The sequence below is a fragment of the Ptiloglossa arizonensis genome, chromosome 6 (assembly GCF_051014685.1).
Source record: "Ptiloglossa arizonensis isolate GNS036 chromosome 6, iyPtiAriz1_principal, whole genome shotgun sequence".
Classification (NCBI taxonomy): Eukaryota; Metazoa; Arthropoda; class Insecta; order Hymenoptera; family Colletidae; genus Ptiloglossa; species Ptiloglossa arizonensis.
This window is the reverse complement of record NC_135053.1, coordinates 2,000,223-2,023,555: the sequence shown is the minus strand read 5'-3', so window position 1 is coordinate 2,023,555 and position 23,333 is coordinate 2,000,223. Positions and strand designations below refer to the sequence as shown.

At 34.4% G+C, this 23,333-nt stretch overlaps 2 protein-coding genes and 1 pseudogene across 3 annotated transcripts; 2 read left to right on the top strand and 1 right to left on the bottom strand.

The window, feature by feature from the left end:
* Nucleotides 1-82: 82 nt before the first annotated feature.
* On the bottom strand, nt 83-23,028 carry Accoas (acetyl coenzyme A synthase). 2 transcript variants are annotated; one of them, XM_076315009.1, is made up of 11 exons: nt 22,537-23,025; nt 20,694-20,909; nt 13,204-13,399; nt 10,239-10,464; nt 8,245-8,416; nt 7,623-7,815; nt 7,350-7,505; nt 7,047-7,214; nt 6,780-6,969; nt 2,845-3,090; nt 83-2,210 (listed from the first exon to the last, which is right to left on the bottom strand). In XM_076315009.1, exons 1-11 carry the CDS (start codon nt 22,623-22,625, stop codon nt 2,014-2,016), a joined length of 2,049 nt encoding a protein of 682 aa, XP_076171124.1. In that variant the 5' UTR covers nt 22,626-23,025; the 3' UTR covers nt 83-2,013. The 2 variants fall into 2 exon arrangements, with proteins under 2 accessions (XP_076171124.1, XP_076171125.1); XM_076315010.1 differs by lacking the exons at nt 83-2,210; nt 2,845-3,090 and adding an exon at nt 6,351-6,610 and having other exon boundaries at nt 22,537-23,028.
* On the top strand, nt 3,787-4,516 carry LOC143147859 (enolase pseudogene; annotated as a pseudogene).
* Nucleotides 5,142-6,477, top strand: LOC143147858 (enolase). The gene is made up of 3 exons (XM_076313540.1): nt 5,142-5,506; nt 6,178-6,418; nt 6,474-6,477. Exons 1-3 carry the CDS (start codon nt 5,248-5,250, stop codon nt 6,475-6,477), a joined length of 504 nt encoding a protein of 167 aa, XP_076169655.1. The 5' UTR covers nt 5,142-5,247.
* Nucleotides 23,029-23,333: the final 305 nt, after the last annotated feature.

Genomic DNA, 23,333 nt, shown 5'->3' with positions numbered 1-23,333 from the left:
ATATATATATATATATATATATATATATATATATGTATGTATATGTATATATATATATATATGTATGTATATGTATATATACATATATATGCTTTGCATTTTTCCATATAATGTACATATATATATTTTTTTATTTATATCATTATCACACCTATAGTTGATTTGTTCCGCGAGGAATGATATGTATATGACATGCCCCTAACGGGACACGAGGCAACGTTACATTTGGCTCGTTTATGTATAATATAACAGTTCATTCATAACCAGCCTTCTAAAAAAATACAGGAAACGCTGACTTTCATGTAAAGTGCGTTAATAATCGTGCGTATACTTAGGTCTGTCGCGTTCCTCAGCGTGGAACGGTCACTGTAAAAAAAATAATTTGCTAAAATTAAATAACTCGTTACTATGTATTTCTCGCCATTCTTCTCGAAACTTATTCTTACCGGCTCTTCGTATACCTAAAGGAAATTGAGAATTACCGACAGAGGGTCTCACGCTGTCACTAATCAACTTGCAATTACAGTCAGTTAGAAGAAAGAATCGTCCCAGACACTTTGAGCGTGGTATTGGAAATATTTTATAATTTTCGTTGCTTTTTATTATAGAAAAGTTTGTAGTTTATTGCTGCTTTACAAACTTTTATTTCAGGCGATTCTGCAGCCTTGGCATTCAAGAATTTTAAAGCTATTTTGCAGCCACGAGCTAACCGTTAAACGAATGTTGTTTGATCAAGTTTCGATATTACTCGCGATACGCTTGATCTCATCACTAGACTATCACCCAACATAGTGGGAAAGAATTCCTCCTATCGGGACAAATAGTGGGAGATCTTCCAAGTCGATTCTTTCTACGGCTGGATTATAAGTCGACTATACATTTGTACGGCGTTTTTTTTTTTCAACTCACAGCAGGCTGCAAACTCTCATAAACGCGTTCGCTGAATCGTCGATAAGTTACCTGAACCAGATTAACATGGTAAACGCTTTAAAGTGAACCGGTTAGAATTTGTACAAATGTTTTCGTAATCGAAAGTTGGTAAAAACTTAACGAGGCGGTGAACAAGCTGAACGAGAATAAAAAGTGTATCGCAAGGTCTAAAAACGATTGATGACTCGGCTACGCTTCGATACAGAAACGAATTAAATTCGTACACAATGGCACTTTCCTAACTTCGTTAGATTCTTGCGACATAATATTGCATGTTCGTTCAATATATAATTAACTCAAATGTCTTTGTAAACTCTTCAAAAGTTCTCGAGATACTTTCATATTGATCGATGAATCATTTTAAACGCATACATCAAGCGTGCGTATTATAAAATTTTTTTCTTCCCAACAATGTCGACCAAAAATTGTTGCACGCCTTATATTATATCCGTAAAATATTGCTGTCACGAAGATGATTGGTGCGCAACGATTAATATATATATATATATATATATATATATTATTTCAGCATTTCTTCAGAATCCTTGACACATGATTCTGAAGTAATTTTCACTTTATTTTCAATATGATTATCACTGTATTTCCATAGCGTACGTCTCGTTTCCATTGCTTTCGTAACGCGCAAGTCATCTTTCGAATAGGCGAAAATAGTACAGTCGAGACGGACTCTCGCCGTAGAGCTGTTAAACGAACAGCGATTTGTGAAAGGAACAGTATCTATTACCGCACAATACTTTACCTATAAAGTAATCGATAAATAGTACTATAAATATTATCTATTAACAGAAGAGAAACGATTCCAACATGGAAAGGGAGTTTCGCTCTTGAAACACAACTCGAGAACTCGATTCTCCTTGTTAAATTGTTCTCAACTTCAACAAGTTACTCATTCTTTTCAACAATAACGAACCGCGCTTCTGTCATTTCTTTTTGTTTCCTTTTGAATAACTATAATTCGGGATTTCGTATTTATCGGTTACCGGAAGCGTGTCGTTTTTTCTCTTTTTCTATGTTACTACGTTTCACGATATTTCCTTCGGAGATGTCTACGTCGAAAGTTGTTTAAACCTGCGGCCTCATCTGAAAGAGGAGGTCGACGATGTTCTCGTCGGCTAACGTCGAGATATCACCGACGTTCCTGTCTCCAGCGGCGATTTTCCTGAGTATGCGTCTCATGATCTTTCCGGACCGTGTTTTTGGCAAACCTGGGGCGTGTTGAATGATATCCGGTTGAGCGAAAGGACCAATTTTGTCGCGCACTATTAAAGACATATACAAAAATTGGTAAAAGAAAAATTCATTTATCAAATATTATGTCAAAGGAAGATGAATTTCATTCGTGATACGGATGCTTGAAATACGATATTTTTCAATATTTTTAAATCATTCGACTAGAGTCGAAACAAACAAACGTTTTGGCGCTTGAAATCGCTAATTCTGAAAGCTTCCCCCACCACACTGTTTAGGTATCAGGTTACTCCATCTGTCGTCTCTTTGTGCAAATCAGCAAAGGCGCAGTCTATAGTACCATAAGGCAATGTCGTGAATCCATACAAAACCCTCTGACAGTGACAGTAGTAAAATTCATACAAGTTACTATTTATATATGTGTATACTAATTGAAAAATGATATTTTTCAATTTTATATTCAATAAGAAACGAAAAAGAAAAATCTAATCACTAACTCATTGTCTCATGGAACGTACTGTAGTATGATTCGCAATCGGGAAAGTGGCTTTGAACGACCAATTGTGTTTGATTCGACTATAACTAAAACACGATCTTAATTTACGATGAAAATCCAACGAATAATTTCGAACTGAAGAAGAACTGGTGCACGCGAGTTGCGCAAGGTTTATAATTTTCGATACAATCGACCGAATTAGTTCGTACCTTTTTTTTTAAGTTCGTCTTGAAGCTTCTTATCCACCAATAAACCCTCATTGGGCGTTACGAAACAATAAAGGCATTGTCCTTTGACAGGATGTGATTTACTGACTACAGCGGCTTCTGCTACAGCGGAATGTTCCGTCAACACACTTTCTACTTCTGCGGTGGACATTAGATGACCGGAAACGTTCAACATGTCATCAATACGACCGGTTATCCACAAATAACCATCCGCATCGCGTCTGGCTCCTGAAATCAAATACACCATTCTCTGTTACAACAAACAAAAATGCGTATCCGAATAATAAACACACTGCAACGTACATATAATCAGATCCCTATATAGAGTAATGGATCTGTGCAAACCTAGACGCCTGTAAGCGTCGAACAAAATAGGGGCGCTCGAAGAAGTTTCGTAGTTCGTATAAATTATTAATTTTTTTATTACACGTTAGTTTCTTCCTATTCGTTAGTTTTTGTTTTACCAAGAGGGAGGGAGTGTAATAATACCTTTCATCTATATCATATTTTTCAAATTTAGAAAATGATTTTAGTCCTACGACTAAAGCACGGTATAGAGCACACCTTGAAATTTAATAAACCTGCGTTGTTGTTGTACGATAAACGAAATGACTGTGAAAATATCCCTATCTACGTTAATGACGAGCAATTAAAAGATTAAAAGAAAACTAGGTTCTCGAAAGGTGTATCAACTCGCTCGTAGAAATTTAAAAAAGAAGGTCTCCATATTTGGAGCTTCAATTATTCCTCGTTGCAAAATGGCTACAATCGTGGTGTCATGGCTTGACCGGCAGAAACGCTCCTGATCGAACATCTCCATCAACGACAATAGAATTTTTGCAACCCGATCCCCCATAAAAAGAGACCATACCCTGTTTTTCGACATTCTTTTACAATTAAAAACACACAAGTCAGCACAAAAGCAACGAGATGCCAATTCAGAAAATTAAGGCTCGTCAAATATTCGACTCCAGGGGCTCCCCGACTTTGGAAGTGGATATAATCACCGACGTTGGGTTACTGAGATCGTCGGTACCATCTGTTTTGACACCCAACGCTAACCAGGCACAAGAGTTGAGGGATGAAAACGAAGCCATGTACCATGGACGTTCCGTGTTCAGAGCTGTCGACATCGTCAATAACGTAATCGCCCCTCAACTTTTAAGATCGAGGCTGGAAGCCTGCCAGCAAATAGAAATAGACAGCCTGCTGAACAAACTAGACGGAACCGAGAATAAGTCGAAATTAGGCGCGAATGCTATCTTCGGTGTTTCCGTAGCCTGCTGTAAGGCTGGCGCGGCGAAGAAAGGACTTCCGGTTTACAGGTAACTTCTGACTCTTTAAGTGGTATCTGCGTAATGTTCGATACAATGTGTCGGTGCACCCACACATAAAGAATATACGATTCCAACATACGATTATTTATGTAGTACAGTTGTCACAAAGGATATACGATCCTTAATAAATAAATAGAAAGAACTACCCTATTCGAATAAACAAAATTTAGTATCGGAAGAGTGTTCTATTATTCGAATATCGTATACACCTTCCTATAAGTTCGAGAGTCCGAGAGGCTCTATTGTATTGTATAGATTTAAACTTTTGGTTTAATTTGTCGCCATTTTGGTATCAAACACATTTCATGTTAAGATAAAATAGAGAAAAATACGATATGCGGTAAAATTCGAGGGTTGATATCGAACACAATTCAGTTTTAGATTATGTCCAAAAACAAAGTTTCTTTATGTCCAAAAACAAAATTTCTTTGGACATAACCTGTCGATAGCTAACCATACATACATTTTCTCCGCGCTTTCTTCTCCACTTGTAATTTTTAATTAATATCTTGGATGTTACTTGACGTACAGCGAAATTGCTGTGGCTCAACAATGTCAGATAATTAGGTAACATGTTTGTATAAGAATTTTTGTTATAAATGCAATAACTTTTACGTAATTGTATTTCAAAATCAAAGTGTTACTACTGTCCCCGCTCTCCCCTAATGGCAAGAAAGATGACACGATTTCCTCGCTTAAAGTGTATGCCTATTTAATGGCATTAAAAGCAATACCTAGAAATCAAAACAATTGTATTATTTATCACCGATAGTGAAACTACTGATAGAACAACAGAATGATCCAACGAATTTTAAAGACAACAACGATCGTCAACGTCTCTTAAAGATGTCCTGGTTCTTGCAGGTACATCGCGGAGTTAGCCGAGAATAAAGACCTTTATATACCAGTTCCATGTTTCAACATGATCAGCGGAGGCAAACACGCTGGCAACACGATACCCTGCCAAGAGTTCATGATCTTGCCTATAGGTATTATCAGCAGCTTTCTCGCCACTGTTCTTTTCCGTTCGTGCGTAATTGTTCGATGAATGACCGCATCAGGTGCCGAAAGTTTCGCCGATGCTTTTAAAATGGGTACGGAGGTGTACAGAGTACTGGAGTCGAAAATCGCAGCTGCCGCGGAAATAAATCTGCCGCTTCCGGTCAGCGACGAAGGCGCCTTCGTTCCCGAATTGGAGGAAGACAGAGAGGCGTTGATACTGTTGGACGAGTCTATCAAGGAAGCAGGATACGAAGGAAAAATTATGATAGGATTGGACATGGCGGCCAGTTCCTTTTACAAAGAAGGTTAACGGAAATTTCAATTTATAACGATTGGACCGCTCAAAAACATCGGACTAGGACACGTTGACCTCTAGTTTGGACCAGGACACTTTAGTCATTGGTTAACACGTTCCGTGCAATTGTTTTAGAGTGGTCACATTTTCGCAAAAGTTTCGTCCGATCACATCTTGTCACATCTGGTTACATCTTGTAAGATTGGAAACTCAAAGCCCGTATCTCTGAATATGAGAAATTTACGATCGATAATTCGAGGCATGAGTTTCTCTTCAATACGTGTACCGATTTCGCAGGGAACGCGTTAAGACTGATTTATATAAGGTGATTCTCTCGTCAGTGGATTCAAATACACAATGCTATTGTATAAGCATCTCAGCGATAATCCTATGCAAGTCTTGCTTTAGTTACAAGTATAGCAATTTTCGCTGCGATAATCGTCATTGTCGGCTAGCCGATGACGCAACAAGGGCATTAACTGCTTCATCGCTATACGTATATAAACACGAGATTATCCCCGAGTTGTTTAAGCAGGGGTACTGTCATTGAGTCCACTGGCGAGCCAGTCATCCTGTATAAATCGGCTTTTGAAACTAAATCGAGTCCGATAATGTCACAATTGTAATCCACGAGCCAACTTGCGATATCAACTGGAACAACGATGTACGTTTTTTCAACAGGAGGATACGATTTGACGTTCAAGACGGAAGACTCTGATCCCGGTGAGTACATGGAGGCTGAGGAACTCCGGAACCAATATTTGGAGTACTTAACAGAATATCCGACCATCGTCTCGATCGAAGATCCCTTCGATCAAGAAGACTGGGAGGGATGGCTTACCCTGGCCGATCAGGAAATTCAAATTGTCGCCGATGATCTGACCGCGATGAACATCGATAGAATCGAAGAGTCGATCGAGAGGCAAATGGCCAACGCCCTCGTACTGAGAGCCTCGCAGATCGGCACCGTGAGTGAGATGATAAACTGCGCGAAGCTAGCGAGGATCAGTGACTGGGGATACATCGTGTCGACTTGCGAGGGAGAAACCGAAGACAATTTCGTTGCCGACCTCGCCGTGGGATTGTCCGCTGGTCAATTCAAAGCCGGAGCACCCTGTAGGTCGGACAGAACCGCCAAGTACAATCAGATATTGAGAATCGAAGAGGAACTCGGCAAGGACGCGAAATTCGCGGGTCTTAACTACAGAAATCCTTTGGTCAAGTGAATCTCGTGTTCGTCCACTCATTGAATCGGGGATACCAACACTACTGGTTGAACTTACCGTCACCCGTACAATAGTACCCGTGGAATCGATCGAAATACGTATTCTGGAAGCGTTGGTGATTCCCGTACAACGATCTCATCATTCCTGGCCATGGTTGTCGGAATACGAGGAATCCCTCTCCTTCTCCCTCGATCAATCGACCGTCTTCGTCCAACAATTCTGGTAAAACACCGAAGAATGGAAACGTCTGACAGAAGAATAAATAACAAATCGATTAGCCTCGCGCGAGTCCCCGGTGTTATTGGACTAACGAAAATCACTTACCGCAGAACCCGGTTTCATTGGCGTAACACCAGGAAGCGGGGTGATCACATGGCCTCCAGTTTCCGTTTGCCAGAACGTGTCCGCTATGCTACATCTCTCGTGACCGATTTTATGGTAGAACCATAACCAAGCTTCAGGATTGATCGGCTCTCCAACCGAACCCAACACCTGGAATCATGCATACGTTTCTTGGAAAATAATCGTCGTCGCGAGTATCGAAATTATTTTAGATTCACGATTCGAGATTCCACGGAAGTTCAATAGAAGGCGCAGTTTTCGATTTTGCATTCGATTTCGACGCACCTTTAGACTGGACAGATTATGCTTCTTAACCAAATCGTCTCCAAACTTCATGAGTGACCTAAGTGCAGTCGGTGCCGTGTAAAATTGCGAAACTTTGTACTTGTCGATTATCGACCAATATCTGTCGTTGTCCGGATAAAATGGTGTACCCTCGAACTATAAATAAAATATAAAATACAGGACCAGGTGATGTCGTATTATAGTTTTCGAATCGGTAGAGATATTCGAAGAAACTAAGATCGAATTGCGAAGCGTTCAAGTTTCGAGACTCACGATAACGGAAGTGGCTCCGTTTGCCAGGGGACCGTACACGATATAAGTGTGGCCAGTGATCCAACCAATGTCGGCTGTGCACCAATACACGTCACCAGGATGATAATCGAAGACATATTTGAACGTCGTGGCTGCATAAATTAAATATCCAGCCGTGGTGTGGAGAACGCCTTTTGGTTTACCCGTGGAGCCACTATTTAAAAAAAGGACAAATGTAGTAAAGGAAAAAATATTGCAAAGAAGCGTTGTAAAGTAAAAAAATTATGCTCAAAGCAGTGGTTTACAAATTTTTCGGAAGACGCCCTTCTAAAAAGAAAAGGAAAATTCTGCGATTCAAAATTGTTTACTACATTATCAAACACACTCGATAGACACTTACTTACATAAATGATCCCCATTTTTTTACATTATAAATTTTCTTCCTTTAGTTAGACAAAATATCCACATTTTTCTACACTATAAATTTCCCTCCTTTAGTTATACAAGTTATCTACATTTGTATACATTACAAATTTTCTTTCGCGCCCTCCCTGCATCGTAAGATATCGCCACTATGGGGTGCACCTAAGTGCGCTGTCTCTAAAACACTAGTTTAGAGCCTATTTTTTATCGAAGCGTTTACCTTGTGTACAGAATAAAAAGTGGGTCTTCTGCAGCCATCCAAACGGGGTAACACCTGTTTTCAGCTTCTTCCATTTCATCGTGCCACCAACAATCTCGATCATCGTCCCATGGGATACGCGTATCTGCTGCCATGCCGTTTCCATTTGTGCCGTTGACTCCATTTGTTTTCCCTGTATATTATTCACAATATTACTTCATCGATCCTGTAAGTTTTCGTCTAAAATTACAATTTTCATCGACAGACAAAGAATATGTTTCTTTATCGGTACGCCACCAATAACGAATATATATATATATATATATATATATATATATATATATATATATATATATATATATATATATATATAGCTATCGTACCCTCATAGTAGAGCGTTTACCGACTATAATGGTTCATTTTGAGGAGCATCGATTTTCTGCTATCGTTTAATAAATTTATTATACATAGTGACCATTTAAATATTAAGCATGATAAAAACTGCTTAGGACAATGTTAAAGCGTTCGAAAGAGCAAACGATAATAAGGAAATAACAATTCTTAACAAAGTCTTTTTCAAGATTTTCCAAAGTTCTCGATGCTTCTTTCAATTAAACCACAGATTTATATTTTCGAGAATTCCATTTATCGAAGATTATGTTTTCCAAATTATTTCTTCATCCTTTTCGTTTAAAATATTTCTGATGAAAGTGACTTTTATTCTACAGTATTGAAATAGCAATAAAAATATCGAACTATCTAAAGAAAAATACACAATTAATTTGTAAAAATTTGTTGCGAAAATTTGTCGACGAGTTCCCTATATATCAGTATGTAAACTCTTTCGTTTATGCGCTTTCTTCGTACAAGGTGTTATAAGATACGTGTAAAAGACTTTAAACAACTTTCACACGAGCCTGTGATACTCAAAACAAGTATACTGCGAGTATTACATCAACATATCTCAATTTTAACCGTATCATTTACTGCTATCAGAAATTACATATGTATATGGAATTGATTTTTACAGATCGTGTGTTATTTTCTATGTGAACTTTAGATATTAATAGTATAATAATTAATAACGTAACTCGTTTTCTCATTGTATCTTATTTATCGACGAAGTTACTTTTACACGTGATAATGCAATTAATTCGCGAAATATATATTACTGGTCCGATGTAAACTCTCAATGCTTTACGACAGTAGATCATCAACGCAAATGGAAGGTAAACGTTTGGTGTAGTATTATTGATAATACCTAATTACATCAAAGTACCTCTTTAAACCATTTATCATAAACGACTGAAATATTTTAGGTAATAAAGTTTAATGGGCTCGTATATACATATATGTATGTATGCAAAATGCAAAATTATTCCTCTTATCTTTGATTTGTAAAATTTATTCAAAATATTTCCAAGGTATTATAATTTTGCAAGCTTTTATTGTTATTATACAAATATAATTAAAAAATAAGAGTTACTATATTAATACCTTTTAATTTTCTACAATTAGTGCTAATATATATTTTGTTATCGTAATAAGTGTTACTATAAATAATAATAATAATAAAAGCTTACAAAATTATAATACCTTGGAAATATAGTATATTTAGGGTAGATTTACAAACCAAAGATAAGAAAAATAATTTGTCACGCATATAGCAATTTTGCAATACAAGATATTGTATATATTTGCGATTAAAGTAAATTTTAAAAAAATCCCTAAATATTTTCAGAATGCAAAATATGCAGAAAAATACCGACGAGTAATTTTTTCGGTTCGCTGTTAAATAATTTGGGACTGAAAGAGTCAAGAAGACTCCAATCTTTGAAGACAGATTACAGTTTAATATAACCGTTTACTTTTTTCATCGTAATTACCGCTAATTTCAACGTTTCTTATCTATCAATTAAATATTGACCTCTTCAATGAATTGTCTATATTTTCTGCACTTTATGTTACGTAACAACCTGGATATCATCCGAGTGAGTCATTTTTTTTCCACGTACCCGTCGTTTTACTACCCTGCGGAGAACTGAGCCTCCTCAGATGAGCGACCACTATGCAACTCTCAACCTCGTGGCCATGATTCTTGACCTTGTTCAAAGCGTCGTCGCAGATTGTTTTCAGGATAAGTAGTTTCTCGCCCCTCCACACTCCGTCGGTCGTAATCAGAACCTTCGCCTTCGAATCCAAGATACGCTCCGCCAAGGAGTCTGACGAATATCCTCCGAACTAATCGTGCGTATGCAAATTCAATAACAGAACAGTGTTAATACGCGGGCAACCTGATTCAATAAAAATGATACAACGAAGCCTCTATTATCCGAGCAAATATGAAAATAACAAAAGTTTCCGATAATAAAACACCTGCTTCTCTGACCGTTAACAATTTCTATTTCTGGGAAAACAAGATAAATATTAATAATTGAAACGAGCAATGAAAAAATAAAGTAAATAAAATCCTAACGACGAATGTAACAAGATTACACTTCACCCGAAGTTCGATAATAAACGATAATGAACGAATATTGGAATAAAAATCGAAATGGATAATATTTCAGGTAAACGACGCTTCGAAAAAACACTGTGGCTTATTTTCACTCCACTTTGATATTAATTATTCGTAGAATTATTTTATTCTACTGTGCAGAATGTTAACGAGAACGTGGGACCTATTTTCAGGATTAATTTTTCGTAAACATACAAATTGAAAAGTGCTTTCCCATTTTGCGATCCGAAGCTTCGGTGAAACCGTTTTTTCAAGATCGATTGTTTGAATACAAATCGAAAAATTTGTTTCCATTTTGCAATCTGAAACTTTGTTATCGAGATGTAAACAGGTAAAATTTTACGCGCGCGTACGTCATAGACGCGTCTTTATCTATGTTTGTGTAAGTACAACAATGCGTGCGTGTTGTACAAGATCAGCTGACCGATATAAATAGAAATATACCGAGATTTCCATCTGTAAACTTTAACTGCTTATATCTCAACAACGAAATTTCGAATTACAAAATGGTAAAGTACATTTTGATTTCTCTTTGTGCGAAAAATTGATTCTGAGAAATGTTTCACATTTTTCTCAACACTTTGTATATACACTCCACGATATTACTTTTATCATTTAGATTTAACAATTGCTCGAAATAAAAATGATCGAACAATCCCATATTGTTTCGAAGGAAACTATTTATTTGAGACTGTTTCGATCTTATTTTAGGTCATGCTCAGTGATATTTAAATTCCACGAATTGTAAAATAATAAAGGTAAAATTCAACATTTCACTACTCCATGAAAGAAAAAAAAAAAAACATAATCTCAACTAGATTATGAAAATTACAAAGATTATTTCAAAAGTAGTGTAAGAGTTGTGTGAGAGATAAGAAACGTAATAATAAAAGTTATGACGAAGAACAAATGAATGATCGTTACGGAAGAAAGACAATATTATCTTCAAATGATGCGTCACACCGAAATTATTTTTACATTGAAAATTATCTGTTTTAATTTCCAATCATTAATTAAGGACAATCATCAGTTCCTTCGGTTCCTTTCTTGAGGAAAGCTAATAAGGACCATGTATTTACAGAGGCAAACTCCTTAGTAACGAATATAACATATGTTTACTAAGCAAATATTTTCTATCTTAATACTTTAATTATGCAACGTATACAAGAATATTTCAGGTAGATATTATCGCGTGTGACGAGATCTAATTTATGTAGTATTTCAATTACAAAAATTAGGAGAGGAGGACACTGTTTGCAATGTTGAAAAATAATAGTGTTCAATTTGTGTAACACCGAAGATGATTTCGAGTAAGGTTGATAACGTTTCGTATAAATAGTCTTCTTCGAAACAAGTCTTGATTCGACTAACAGTGTTACTTGTATTATTATTGCTCTCGATATTACTTTTATAGCTCCTTATTTTTCCACGAGAGATAGTATTATATATCGAAGAACGATGAAGAGCTTCTCGTTAATTTTTGTAACTCGAATTTTATATAAAGTATAAATTTTGGTTTGAAACATTTTTTCTAGATTTCACGATTAAAGAGTCAAGATGACGTATGTATATATTTGCTTAGTAAATGTGAATTATATTCTTATTAAGTACGTAACTTCTGTCGCAATGATATAAAAAAAATAAACCGATAAACGTCATTAATAAATGGACATCATTTTGAACTTTCAATAAGGTAATTTACAATGTAAAAATCATTGAAATTGATACGCCTCAACTCTGCCTTCGCATTACACCGACTAAATCTACTTTTCCTCGTAAGTCTTTAACTGTATGCAACGAGAGAAGCTGTTTCAAGCAAAAGTTATTCACGTGCGTTGAAAATATGAAAATTTTAATAATCGAAATACGTATCAGCTCTAAATTTCAACAATTTTTCATCATAGTTCTCTGCTTCCATGTAATTTGTACCTACATTCCTTGGCTGGTATTTTTCTATTTCTATTTTAAAATTTACATTCTTATCGCACAAGTCTTTATAACAACTACGATATTCTTTAATTCAAAAGACAATATTGTGAATTGTTCGAGCACCGAGAGAAATTGCGTTTTATTTGTTAATCGCTTGACAAATAAATTGTTTCCTGATCTTTAATAGTTTCCAGAGAAACAGTTTCCAACGCTTTAGTTGGCACACCTTGTATTTGCAATGAATACGCGATTTATCTATTTAGTGAGTCATACGCGAAAGTATGCAGTTTTACGAAAATGTTTGACAGCAATACATGTCGTTGAAAATCCGTTAACCTTCGATCGTAACAAAGGAGCGAAAATACAGTACAAGTGAAATTAGCGAGAATTCTTACGATTGCAACATCATGGATACATTTTTTTGTTATCTGTTTTAAAGATTCGACTATAGTCGTAAATTACTTCCCGAGACTTTAATCAATCTGGGAAGCGTAATTATTATACATCGCCGAAACGAAAAACACTATATTTACCACAACGCTGTGAACGGCACCGATTCTGGTGCACGCCAACATGGCTACAGGAAGCTCCAAAATCATCGGCATGTAAATCGCAACTCGAGTTCCTTTCGATACTCCCTTTGATTTCAGAACGTTCGCAAATCTGCATACTTCCTCCAGTAGTTTTCTGTATGTCAACCGCGAGTAATCATCCGGATCGTTGCCCTCCCTGCAACAAAATTATATAACATTAATCGATTGATCTGTTTATCAGGCATTGAGTCTTTTCGCGCAAGAATGAATCGCAGCTCGCGTGACCTTTAGTCGTAACGACAGATCGATATACACGATGTTCCTTTTTTCGTGCGCGGCGAAATGCATTTTCTAACGAAGAATGGAACGATTTAAATAAATTGAAATACGAATTAATATTCACGTATATTCAATTAGGTTATTTTTTGTTATTATTTAATTTAGTCGAATATTTTCATTTCCAAACTTTCGTTCCATTTTCCGAAATTATGTCCTACTATCTAAAAGTCTCTAGTCTCGGTTTCACAGACATAGCAGCAAAACAAGTTTAAAGTTCAAGATTTATGCTTTTTATGCTTATACAACGACCTAGAACATTTCAATATTTATTTCTAACAAGTAGCCAGGGTTACACAGTTTTGACGTAAGACAGCGCAAGTAAGTGCGCGCAAACGTGTCATCGTTAATCGACAAAACGAAGACGAATCAAGATTTTTCCTCGAATAAATTTAGTTTACAGTCGTGTAGAATTCTTTTCTGTGTTTAAAAACAATCGTAGATATAGTATTAAAATTGGTATGCGACCGTGAACCTATAAACACGAATACATTATCATATGGAAATTTCGATTGCGACAGAATCATTATCCATAATTCGTCTATCTACTGTTCACGATTTTTTTTCTCGACGTTTCTTCACATTTCAGTGAAAACCAGTAATTCGTTATGTACAAGGAATAATAAATCACTGATGCGGTCGTGTGATCCAGTAAATCGTACAAAGTTAAGGGAACAGTAATCGCATTATATAATAATAATGTTCACGTTTACAAACATCACTGTTAATGTTTGCAAACAAATATAGAAGAAAGTAGATACTTGTTTGCACCATTCAATTACACATTCGCCTATTATCGCCAATAGTTTTTTTTAATTAATTACAAATTACAGTCAATGACGATAGTAGTCTGTAAGTACATACATATCGGTGAAGATAAAGATTTGTTATCATAAGTATATTCAGAATGTTATTGTAGATAATATTTAGATAATACTAACCGGAATGATAATTACTAAGTGTCTATTTATATTAGCTTGATATTGATCGATAAACATGTTTTGACACTAACTTCTCTGTTGTGTAATATAAGTGGATGTAAACAAGTACTCGAAATCAATAGGAGAAAGTCTAAAATACACTTTCAACGAAGTCACGAGGCAGAATAATCTAAAAATTCCATTGTGAGAAACTCCCCCTTCGCATAATAAATAAACATAATAATTGCCCGTTAAGTAACTCCTTTGAATGCGAAGATATTGATAACGATAATTACGAAAAGTCACACGAGTTTCGCCTTAACGGAAAAAAATTATATAAAGTGTAAAGTTCACTTTTATGTAATTATTTTTTTTCTTTTTCTTTTTTTGACGACTTACATAGCGACGTAAATAGAATTCGGGACTATTTCCCTTTCGTTATCTTTTACGACTAATAATCTTTTGTTGTTCACTTTTTTCTTTTCTTATTCAAAACAATCCAAGATATATCAAGTTTTATTCGTAAACATTTTTTGAATTGCATAAGCCTACGTAATAGAGAAACATAAATATTCGAGTTACGCACGACGTGGGATTTTTACCCGCTAAACTAGTTTCAAGAAATATATTATTGAGTCACGTGACGTGTCGCGCGTATCGCGTGTACGATGCGCTGACCAATCAGAACTTGATCACCAATAATGTGCCAAATTTTCGACGAATCGACGTACATCGTATGATAGTACGATTATGATACATAAAAAACAGATAACGGTATCTGACTCGAAAAAATATTCCATACTAAACATATATTCCGTAGTACATATTATTGTAATACTCTATAAACTCATTTAGTATCTCATCGCACGTAACTGTGCATATATTACACTAGCACTGTTCCATATCATTTCACCTGTTCCATTGAAATTTACCAAATGAAAACTAGTTAAAAGTAGTGCATAATTTTTTCCGATAAATATTCAAAACGGAAACATTCAATTTATCATTATTCAGTGGAAACCACGAGAAGGTGTTGAGTTTTTTTCCATCAGAATAGAATGAAATATAACAGGACTAAATTAACGAATAAGTAACATTGTATAATATTCGTCAGTGTCTAATTCAAGAAATAACCGATTATTAAATTCAACTAATACAACATTATGACGTTACAATTTTTTTTTACGTTTAACAATTTTTACCTTTGACCGTGAGAATAAACATTAACCGACAAATGAGGCACCTTTCAATTAGCATAAATGAATGAAAATTTTGAGTTCCACGAATCTTGTTTTACGAGTTCGCATCTCTTTAAAAAGAGTTATGAATGCTCGTTGCGTACGTTTGCATTGTACAGTTTTTATAAACTAAGTTCGCAATATTCGTATTTACTATGTTGTAAATAACAGTTATTGCAAAGAAATTTTTTCTCATCCTTAGTACTGTATAAGCGGAATCACGCGATCTTTAAATAATTTCCATTTGATCAATTTCTGTATAACAAAATTTAAAAAAATTGTTAATTAAAAAAGAAAAGTGAAACTATATTTTCAATTTTCTTAGATTTATAAATTATGTCCTGCTATGAAAATATGGGACGTGTTTAAAACAATTATACATAAAATGGTAAAGTAATTATTTATTTTTACCCGTTTATTAATCATCATTTTTTGAAAAAACGTAGCACTCTTCTTCAAACAGCTGTAAGATCCACAACTTTTTTTATTATTAATTACTTTAAAGTTACGAAAATTCTAGTATTATATTTATGGATTTTTCCCGAAAAGAAAAGAACTAAACACGATGTAGTTTGAACTACATTTAATCTTATTTTAATCAAAAAACGTATCACAAATACGAGAGTGAAAACTTCATTGAAAAATAATTTATTATTAGTAAGAAAGTATTTCTATTGTATTAATATTTACATATTCACCGACATATACCTTAGTTTTAACACACAAACGTAAAACAATCTATAGAAATATACATACAATATTATTATTGTATAAGCATAATTAACTATTTAATTTTGCAACTAATCAGTTTCACTAATAAAAAATACTTCTTTTTTTTATTATTTATTATAAAACTAAATATCATCCGAATCGTATGGTATTTGGTTTTATTTTAATCAAGAAAATGTAAAGAATATGTTAAAAAAAGTTGCATATGTTAAAAAAATAAAAATTACGAAAGTTTTTGACATTCCATTAGTATTGTATTTCCTCATACAGATATTCGATAACGGATAAGATTACACTACACGAATTACACTCGACTGGTGCTCGGTCATGGGGATAAAACTTTTATTTGACAAATGTAGACCCCTTTCACATATGAAGAGACTTTACTATACTTAGATTCTTGGAAGTTAACAAAATTATAATTCCACTTTAATTTAACACATTATACCCAGATTCAAACAGTGTTTAATATTTAAGTATGGTCAGATATAATAGCTGTAGTTTATGTTCAAAAATTATAAATCTTGAACTGATAATCGAAGAAAATGAGCTTTCGAGAATTTTTATTGAAAACGAAGGACGACCCAATAGAAATTACTTTGGTTTAAAAAACAATTTGTTTTACAATTTTTTTTGCAATTGTTTTAAAGATTTTTTTATAATAACTGAAGCAAAATTTGTAAATCTGAAAAATATTGCGAATACCTGTATAAACCTGTTTGCGTCTTTTAGGGAGCAATTTAAAAATGATAACATTTCGATATTAATTGCATGAAAAGAATTCGATGCAGCGACAATTTTAATTAATTTTTATCTGATTAATGATGAAATATTGCTTTTTTGAATATTGATTATACATACATATAAAGACAATGAAAATATGGAATCTCTTTCAGGTTTAATTCCTCGAGTAAGAGAAAATCTAACTGTCCCTTTCCATTTTGCAATTTGAAGCTTCATTACCGAAATATAAACAGTTAAAGATTATTATGCTATTTATATCTATCAGCTGATCGGGCGCCGGCACACACGCGCTACACTCACAGAGGAGAACGCGTGTCCATGACGTTCGCGCGCGTAAAAATATTATCTGCTCAATAATGAAGCCTCAGATTATAAAATAGAAAAGAATTTTCTAATTTACAGTTGTACGAATTGATCCTGAAAAACGGCTCCATCGAAACCTCGGATTGCAAAATAGAAAAGTATTATATTTTTCAATTTATATTTGCACGAGGAACTGATTCCAAAAAATTGTCGGACATTTTCTATTTACTTCGATATAGCGCTAACTTCAAATCAATTTTTAAGCAATTAATTTGAAAAAGTTATATTTTTTTAAAGTTTATTTCTATGTATTCTCAATATTTGTTTTGATTTATAAATTTTACTCCAGTTTTTAGAAATGGTCGCTTTTTTAAAACAATTGCAGAAAAGATTGTTAAGCTGATCGAATTATAACTTGTTTCAACAATTATAATTTATTAAAGAAATGTTCTATTTTCGAAACATCCGTAAAATCAATTTCATAAATTTTGGAAAATCAGTCTATAACATGTCGAAACTTTAACTAAATGTGAAGAGCGTCTGATTTGACTTGGAACAACCTATATGCTTTAACTAACGAATAAGAAAAGATATCGCAACAAATTAAAAGCAGAAACAGACAGGAGAATTCAATTATATTTCATTTAATTCAGATATTAAAAAGCTTCGCAAAAATGTAAAACAATATCTCGCGACTCGTTAAACATAACAATTCTTTTATTTTAAAAACTATACAGTGAGTTTATTATATATTTATTATGGTATCTATGTATAGAATTAAATAAATTAATAATTGTATATTTAAAACATTTCTCAAAGGTTTTTGTTCTAATACGGTGAACATCTGTAAATAAAACCCACATAAACAAGAGCTCTGCGGAACTTCGCATAAATTTTGAGTATTGCAAAGAACTTCGGAGGACAATGAATTTGGAATTCACTGCTCTAAACAGAAATGATATATAAATGCTCCTTGCGTTTGTAATTTTCATATCAGACTTTTCAAATCAAATGTAATTACAATATATAACAAAATAAAATATTAGAAATATTTAATTTTTAGAAAATGGGAAAGTATGAGAAAAGTAATAAATCCGTAGAATTTATATCAATCAATGATGAAATTTCATTATCGCGATTATTTGTGAAACATTTGTAACTTAATATTTCGGCAAAAAGGAAAATATTGTATTCGAAAATTTTGCATTAGACGTCCAATGACGTCTTGCTTCCTTTGAATGAATGTTGAGGTACTACTTACTATTTAAATTAAATGTCATAAAGGTGTACGCTTACGATTATTTTGAAAGACGTCTGTTTTAAGTATACGTTTCAATTTTTTTTAGCGAATCTAGTACCTTGGAACTAAGAAGCAACGTTTACGCGTTTGATAACGACTGTCATTTAATATTATAATGTAAAATTAATGTTAGTAAATAATGTATTGTTTAGACACACAAATAAAGGGAGATTGGCAATTCTTCGTTCATCAAACAACCATTAACAATTTGACAGACAATTGTTATGCAGAACGTAAAGTAAAAAGACGTGTCTTGAAATTGTACTATTCTAATATATACGTAACAATTGGTATTTTCGTACTCTCCTGTCGAAACCTAATTAGTATGCACCAATAACGATGTAGTTACGAAAATAAAATAAAATAAAAGATCATCGAAGAAGACACTGTAAATATTTATTTGTTTAATCAATTTCGCGAGATTTCCCAAAGTCCAAGGAATCTAAGCAAACTTTCTAAACCGCGTTTACGTACGATACGTTATGCAATAATGCAAGAACAAAGAATGCGTAACTCTGAAAAATCATAAATTACGAAAAAATAAATTCAATATTGTCGGTACTATAAATGATTCAAATTTGAATAATAACAAACATAAATTTATAAATACACGCTGAATGTAATTTATATTTAAGCATACAAACGATATTCAGGGAAAAATATTTTGGAAACGAAATAGGATGAAAAAATGATGCTACAAATGTCCCTTTCATTCATAATTTTCGAATATTGGCCAAACACAACTCGTAACATATTGATAACTAAAGAAAAATTGTATCGCTTATACGGCACTCGAATGACTTGCATCAATACACGGTCAATATATTTTGCATAGTAATGAATCGTTAAAAGCGCTACTACTGAAATCGGTCCTATGGATCGATATACTTGGTCAGACAGTTATTCGGTTAGCTCTCTCGTCGATTTAGAGTATTTTAATTGTGATAAAAGCTCGCCAGCATAAAAATTTAGAATTGTATAAAATTTTCATTCATAACGACACAGAATTTAAAACGATTAGTACGTTTTCAATACACATATCAATTCAATTTAAATATTTAAATATTTAAACGATTTAAGCATCTATATATTAATACGATTTAAATATTTTAATAATAATACGAAAAGAATTAAGTAAAATAACACAATTACAAGTACGAAGAAGTAAAAATTAATAAAAGAAAGTTTTACAAATTTCAGTTTGCGTTAAACTTGAAAGTTAAATTAATAAAATTTTACAACACGTTTCTAATTTATCTCGAAATTAAGTTTCATTTTATGGGGCACATTTTTAAATAAAAATTTTATAACGCGAAACAATATACCTAGTAGTAAATTTTGAACGTATGTGTAACATATCTTTTTATTGTTTTATAAATTATCATTATTAATTTAGTTTTACAAATTAACTTTTTTCCTTTGAACTAAAAAAAAATTGTTTTAACGATTCCATTATTACTTTACTTCAATGTCAAAGTAAATTTTGAATATATATCATTACTTAAATAAATCTATTATTTCACAGCTGAAGAACGATACGTCTATAAACGTTTTTTACAATAAAATGTATACGATGTCAAGGTTTAACAAGTTTGTAACATTTATGAATATAAAATTCTATTGACCTATCGAACAGCCATAGAAAATAATTATCGATACCATTACGTTATTGTACAGTCGAATAACATTTAAATAATAATAATATTGGTGCAATTTTTTTACAAAAATTTTTATATTTCGTTTATCGTAATTGAATATAATTTATTTCGAGTGTTTCACCTTCAACGTTATCATACGCTGTTTAACCGTGAATTTCCTTTACGTGTGTACTTTTCCAATCGAATGTAATCTAGTTTCATAATTATTTATACATTCGCAGACGTGTAAGTAACATATGAATAATAAATTAAATATTCTTACCAATAAAACGCGATCTTGTCACCGTTTCCAATCTTCACATTTTTGTCCAACAAGTTGAAGCTTATGTTCGTCGAAGCACCTTCCATCCATTTTATAAAAACATCGCCCTTATTTAAATCAAAATTGTACGAGAAGAATTTATCGTCTATCGCCGGGGTTTCCCAATAAAATTGTTGCGAAATTTCGCCCCAGAATTCCACTGGATTTTTCACGGATCTGGAAAAAACGTTGTACGTAATTAGAAAAATGGTAAACAATAAGAGGTTGATAAATTTCGTTGTAATCTTTTCGATGTATTGTCAATCCATTAATTCGTAAGATAATTTATTCGTGTACAATGTGACAATGAACGTTTAATACCGTTACAATAACTAAATATTCCAAATTATTCGTTTCATTCGAGGAAGATTCTATTCGTTAGCTTGTATAATTATTACGGTTAGAATTTAAGAGACGTAAAAATTGTCTGTCGCAATTAAAAGTCTTTTTAATTTCATTTAAAATAATCTTCAAGATAGATAGAAATTGTATCTCGCGATGGCTCGCTAGAGGGATCGATATCTTTGTTCTATTTTCATAGTAGACATGTATGGCATTGCTTCGTAAAATAATACGGTCACATTTACAAAACTCGAATGTATGCTGTAAAAATTTTGTTTTATTTTTAAGGAAACGTATATATTGTAACTACAAAACGCTACATCGGGTTTGAAACATTTTCTGAAAACATTCATGGTGTCTATTGCCGATCGTATTAACGTAAAATTGTTGCCAATTCCAATGAAAATCATTCAACCATAAATGGGAACGATAATCACTTTTGTCGAAACGAGCTGTTGTTTTTGATAGAGTTGTTTCTTTCTTCCTTTTATCTTTAACAACTAATATCGAAACGTAAAATGGTTTCTCATATATTTGGAACGAGTAAATTGACTTCTCATTTCGATAAAAATTGTATTTCCAAAAATTTATTTCAATGAATTCGACGTGTCGACAAAGGGACTCGATCTCGGATACATTTCTCGATGCGAATAGTGCCCCAGAATTAATACATCGTAAATGACACCCTCCACCACCCACATAACAAATTTCCCCTTTGCACGCATTAACGAGCACCCAGGAATTGCACTTAATAAACACGGCTGACAGTTTGCTCGTGATTAATGTTAAGTCCCCGCTCGTTGTCGTTCATCCTCTCTTATATCCCTCCGTACTGATTTCCCTAGAACTATTGTTCGATTTCACACTTTGTGAAAGAAACTTTCTATCGTTTGTGAAACAGCTGATATACCGATCGCCTAAAGCGTTATATCACTCGAAACGAAACGTTTGGAACGAGTCTCGTACAAAAGATCTTTCGTTGGTTAGAATCGTCGATTTCTTGTACGTTAATCGTAAACCAGTTTCGAGCATTCTTTTATTTACGAAACGAAAACAAATAATAGAGAAACGCTCATTTGTATACAGCGAGAACGAGCGTTTGTAGGTGAGCTGTTTCTCGACCAAAACTATTGATTCGCGATATCCGTAACTTCCACGTAGAAAGTAGCGTTCTACACGGAACGTCATTGGTAACGACAAAGTGGTGACCACCAAACCAAAGAAGAGTGCGGTTCAAAGAAACTGCGAAGTTAGTACAGAGAGAGAGAGAGAGAGAGAGAGAGAGAGAGAGAGAGAGAGAGAGAGAGAGAGAGAGAGAGAGAGAGAGAGAGAGAGAGAGAGAGAGAGAGAGAGAAAGTGGGGGATGAGCAATTCCCCGGCCGCGAGACAATAAAAACCATGCTGCAACCTGTCAAACCCTGCACCGAGCAACCCTTACGAGTCTCATTTCGATGACACTCACTTCTCGTGCATCCTTCTGTATTGCTCCATGGAGTTCAAATGCGCGTTCTTCGCGAACTCCGGATTGGGGTAGTATATCTTATCCGCCATCTTCGCAGTTTCGTCTTCACGGAATTTGCTTCGACCCTTTGGCGATTCGTGGGCCCTTTTGAAAAGGGACACCAGGGGACGATCGATAAAAAGCGAGCTGCAGGGGTGATAAGAACGACACCAGGGACGTTCGTCGTGGTCGTGGTCGTGGTCGTGGTCGTGGTCGTCGTCGTCGTCGTCGTTGCAGCCTTCGTTGAAATTAGCCTCGAGTGCGAAGTGGTGCTCGTTGCGAGGGATGAGGACGGAACACAACGAGATCTGGGGTGAACGGAGAGAGCACGAAGATTGCACGAAAGCGCGCGCCTCCACTCTCTTCCGCGTTGCGGCTCGGCTGATAAACGATGACTGAGTAGCGACCCGACAGCAGCGTCGACCAGCGTGGTGGCGTCGTCAGCGTCGGAATGGAAGGCGCCACCAGGGACGTAGTACGCTACAACAACGTAGGACGACGATTATCCGCGTTATCCAATAGGCACGAAATCTAGGTTAGGTTTTGAACAACATATTTAATCACGGACCCGTCTCTACTTTCCTACTTCTCTTTGCTTAGTTATCCTTCTAATTCCCTCGATTGATCCGACACGTGTATTTTAATTATTTTGTAGAAAACTTTTTTCGTCACACCTTATCGATGTTAACGAGAACATACGTATTAATTCATCGTGATGTAAAGCGATAGCGAATATTAACATTCCGATTATTTCACCT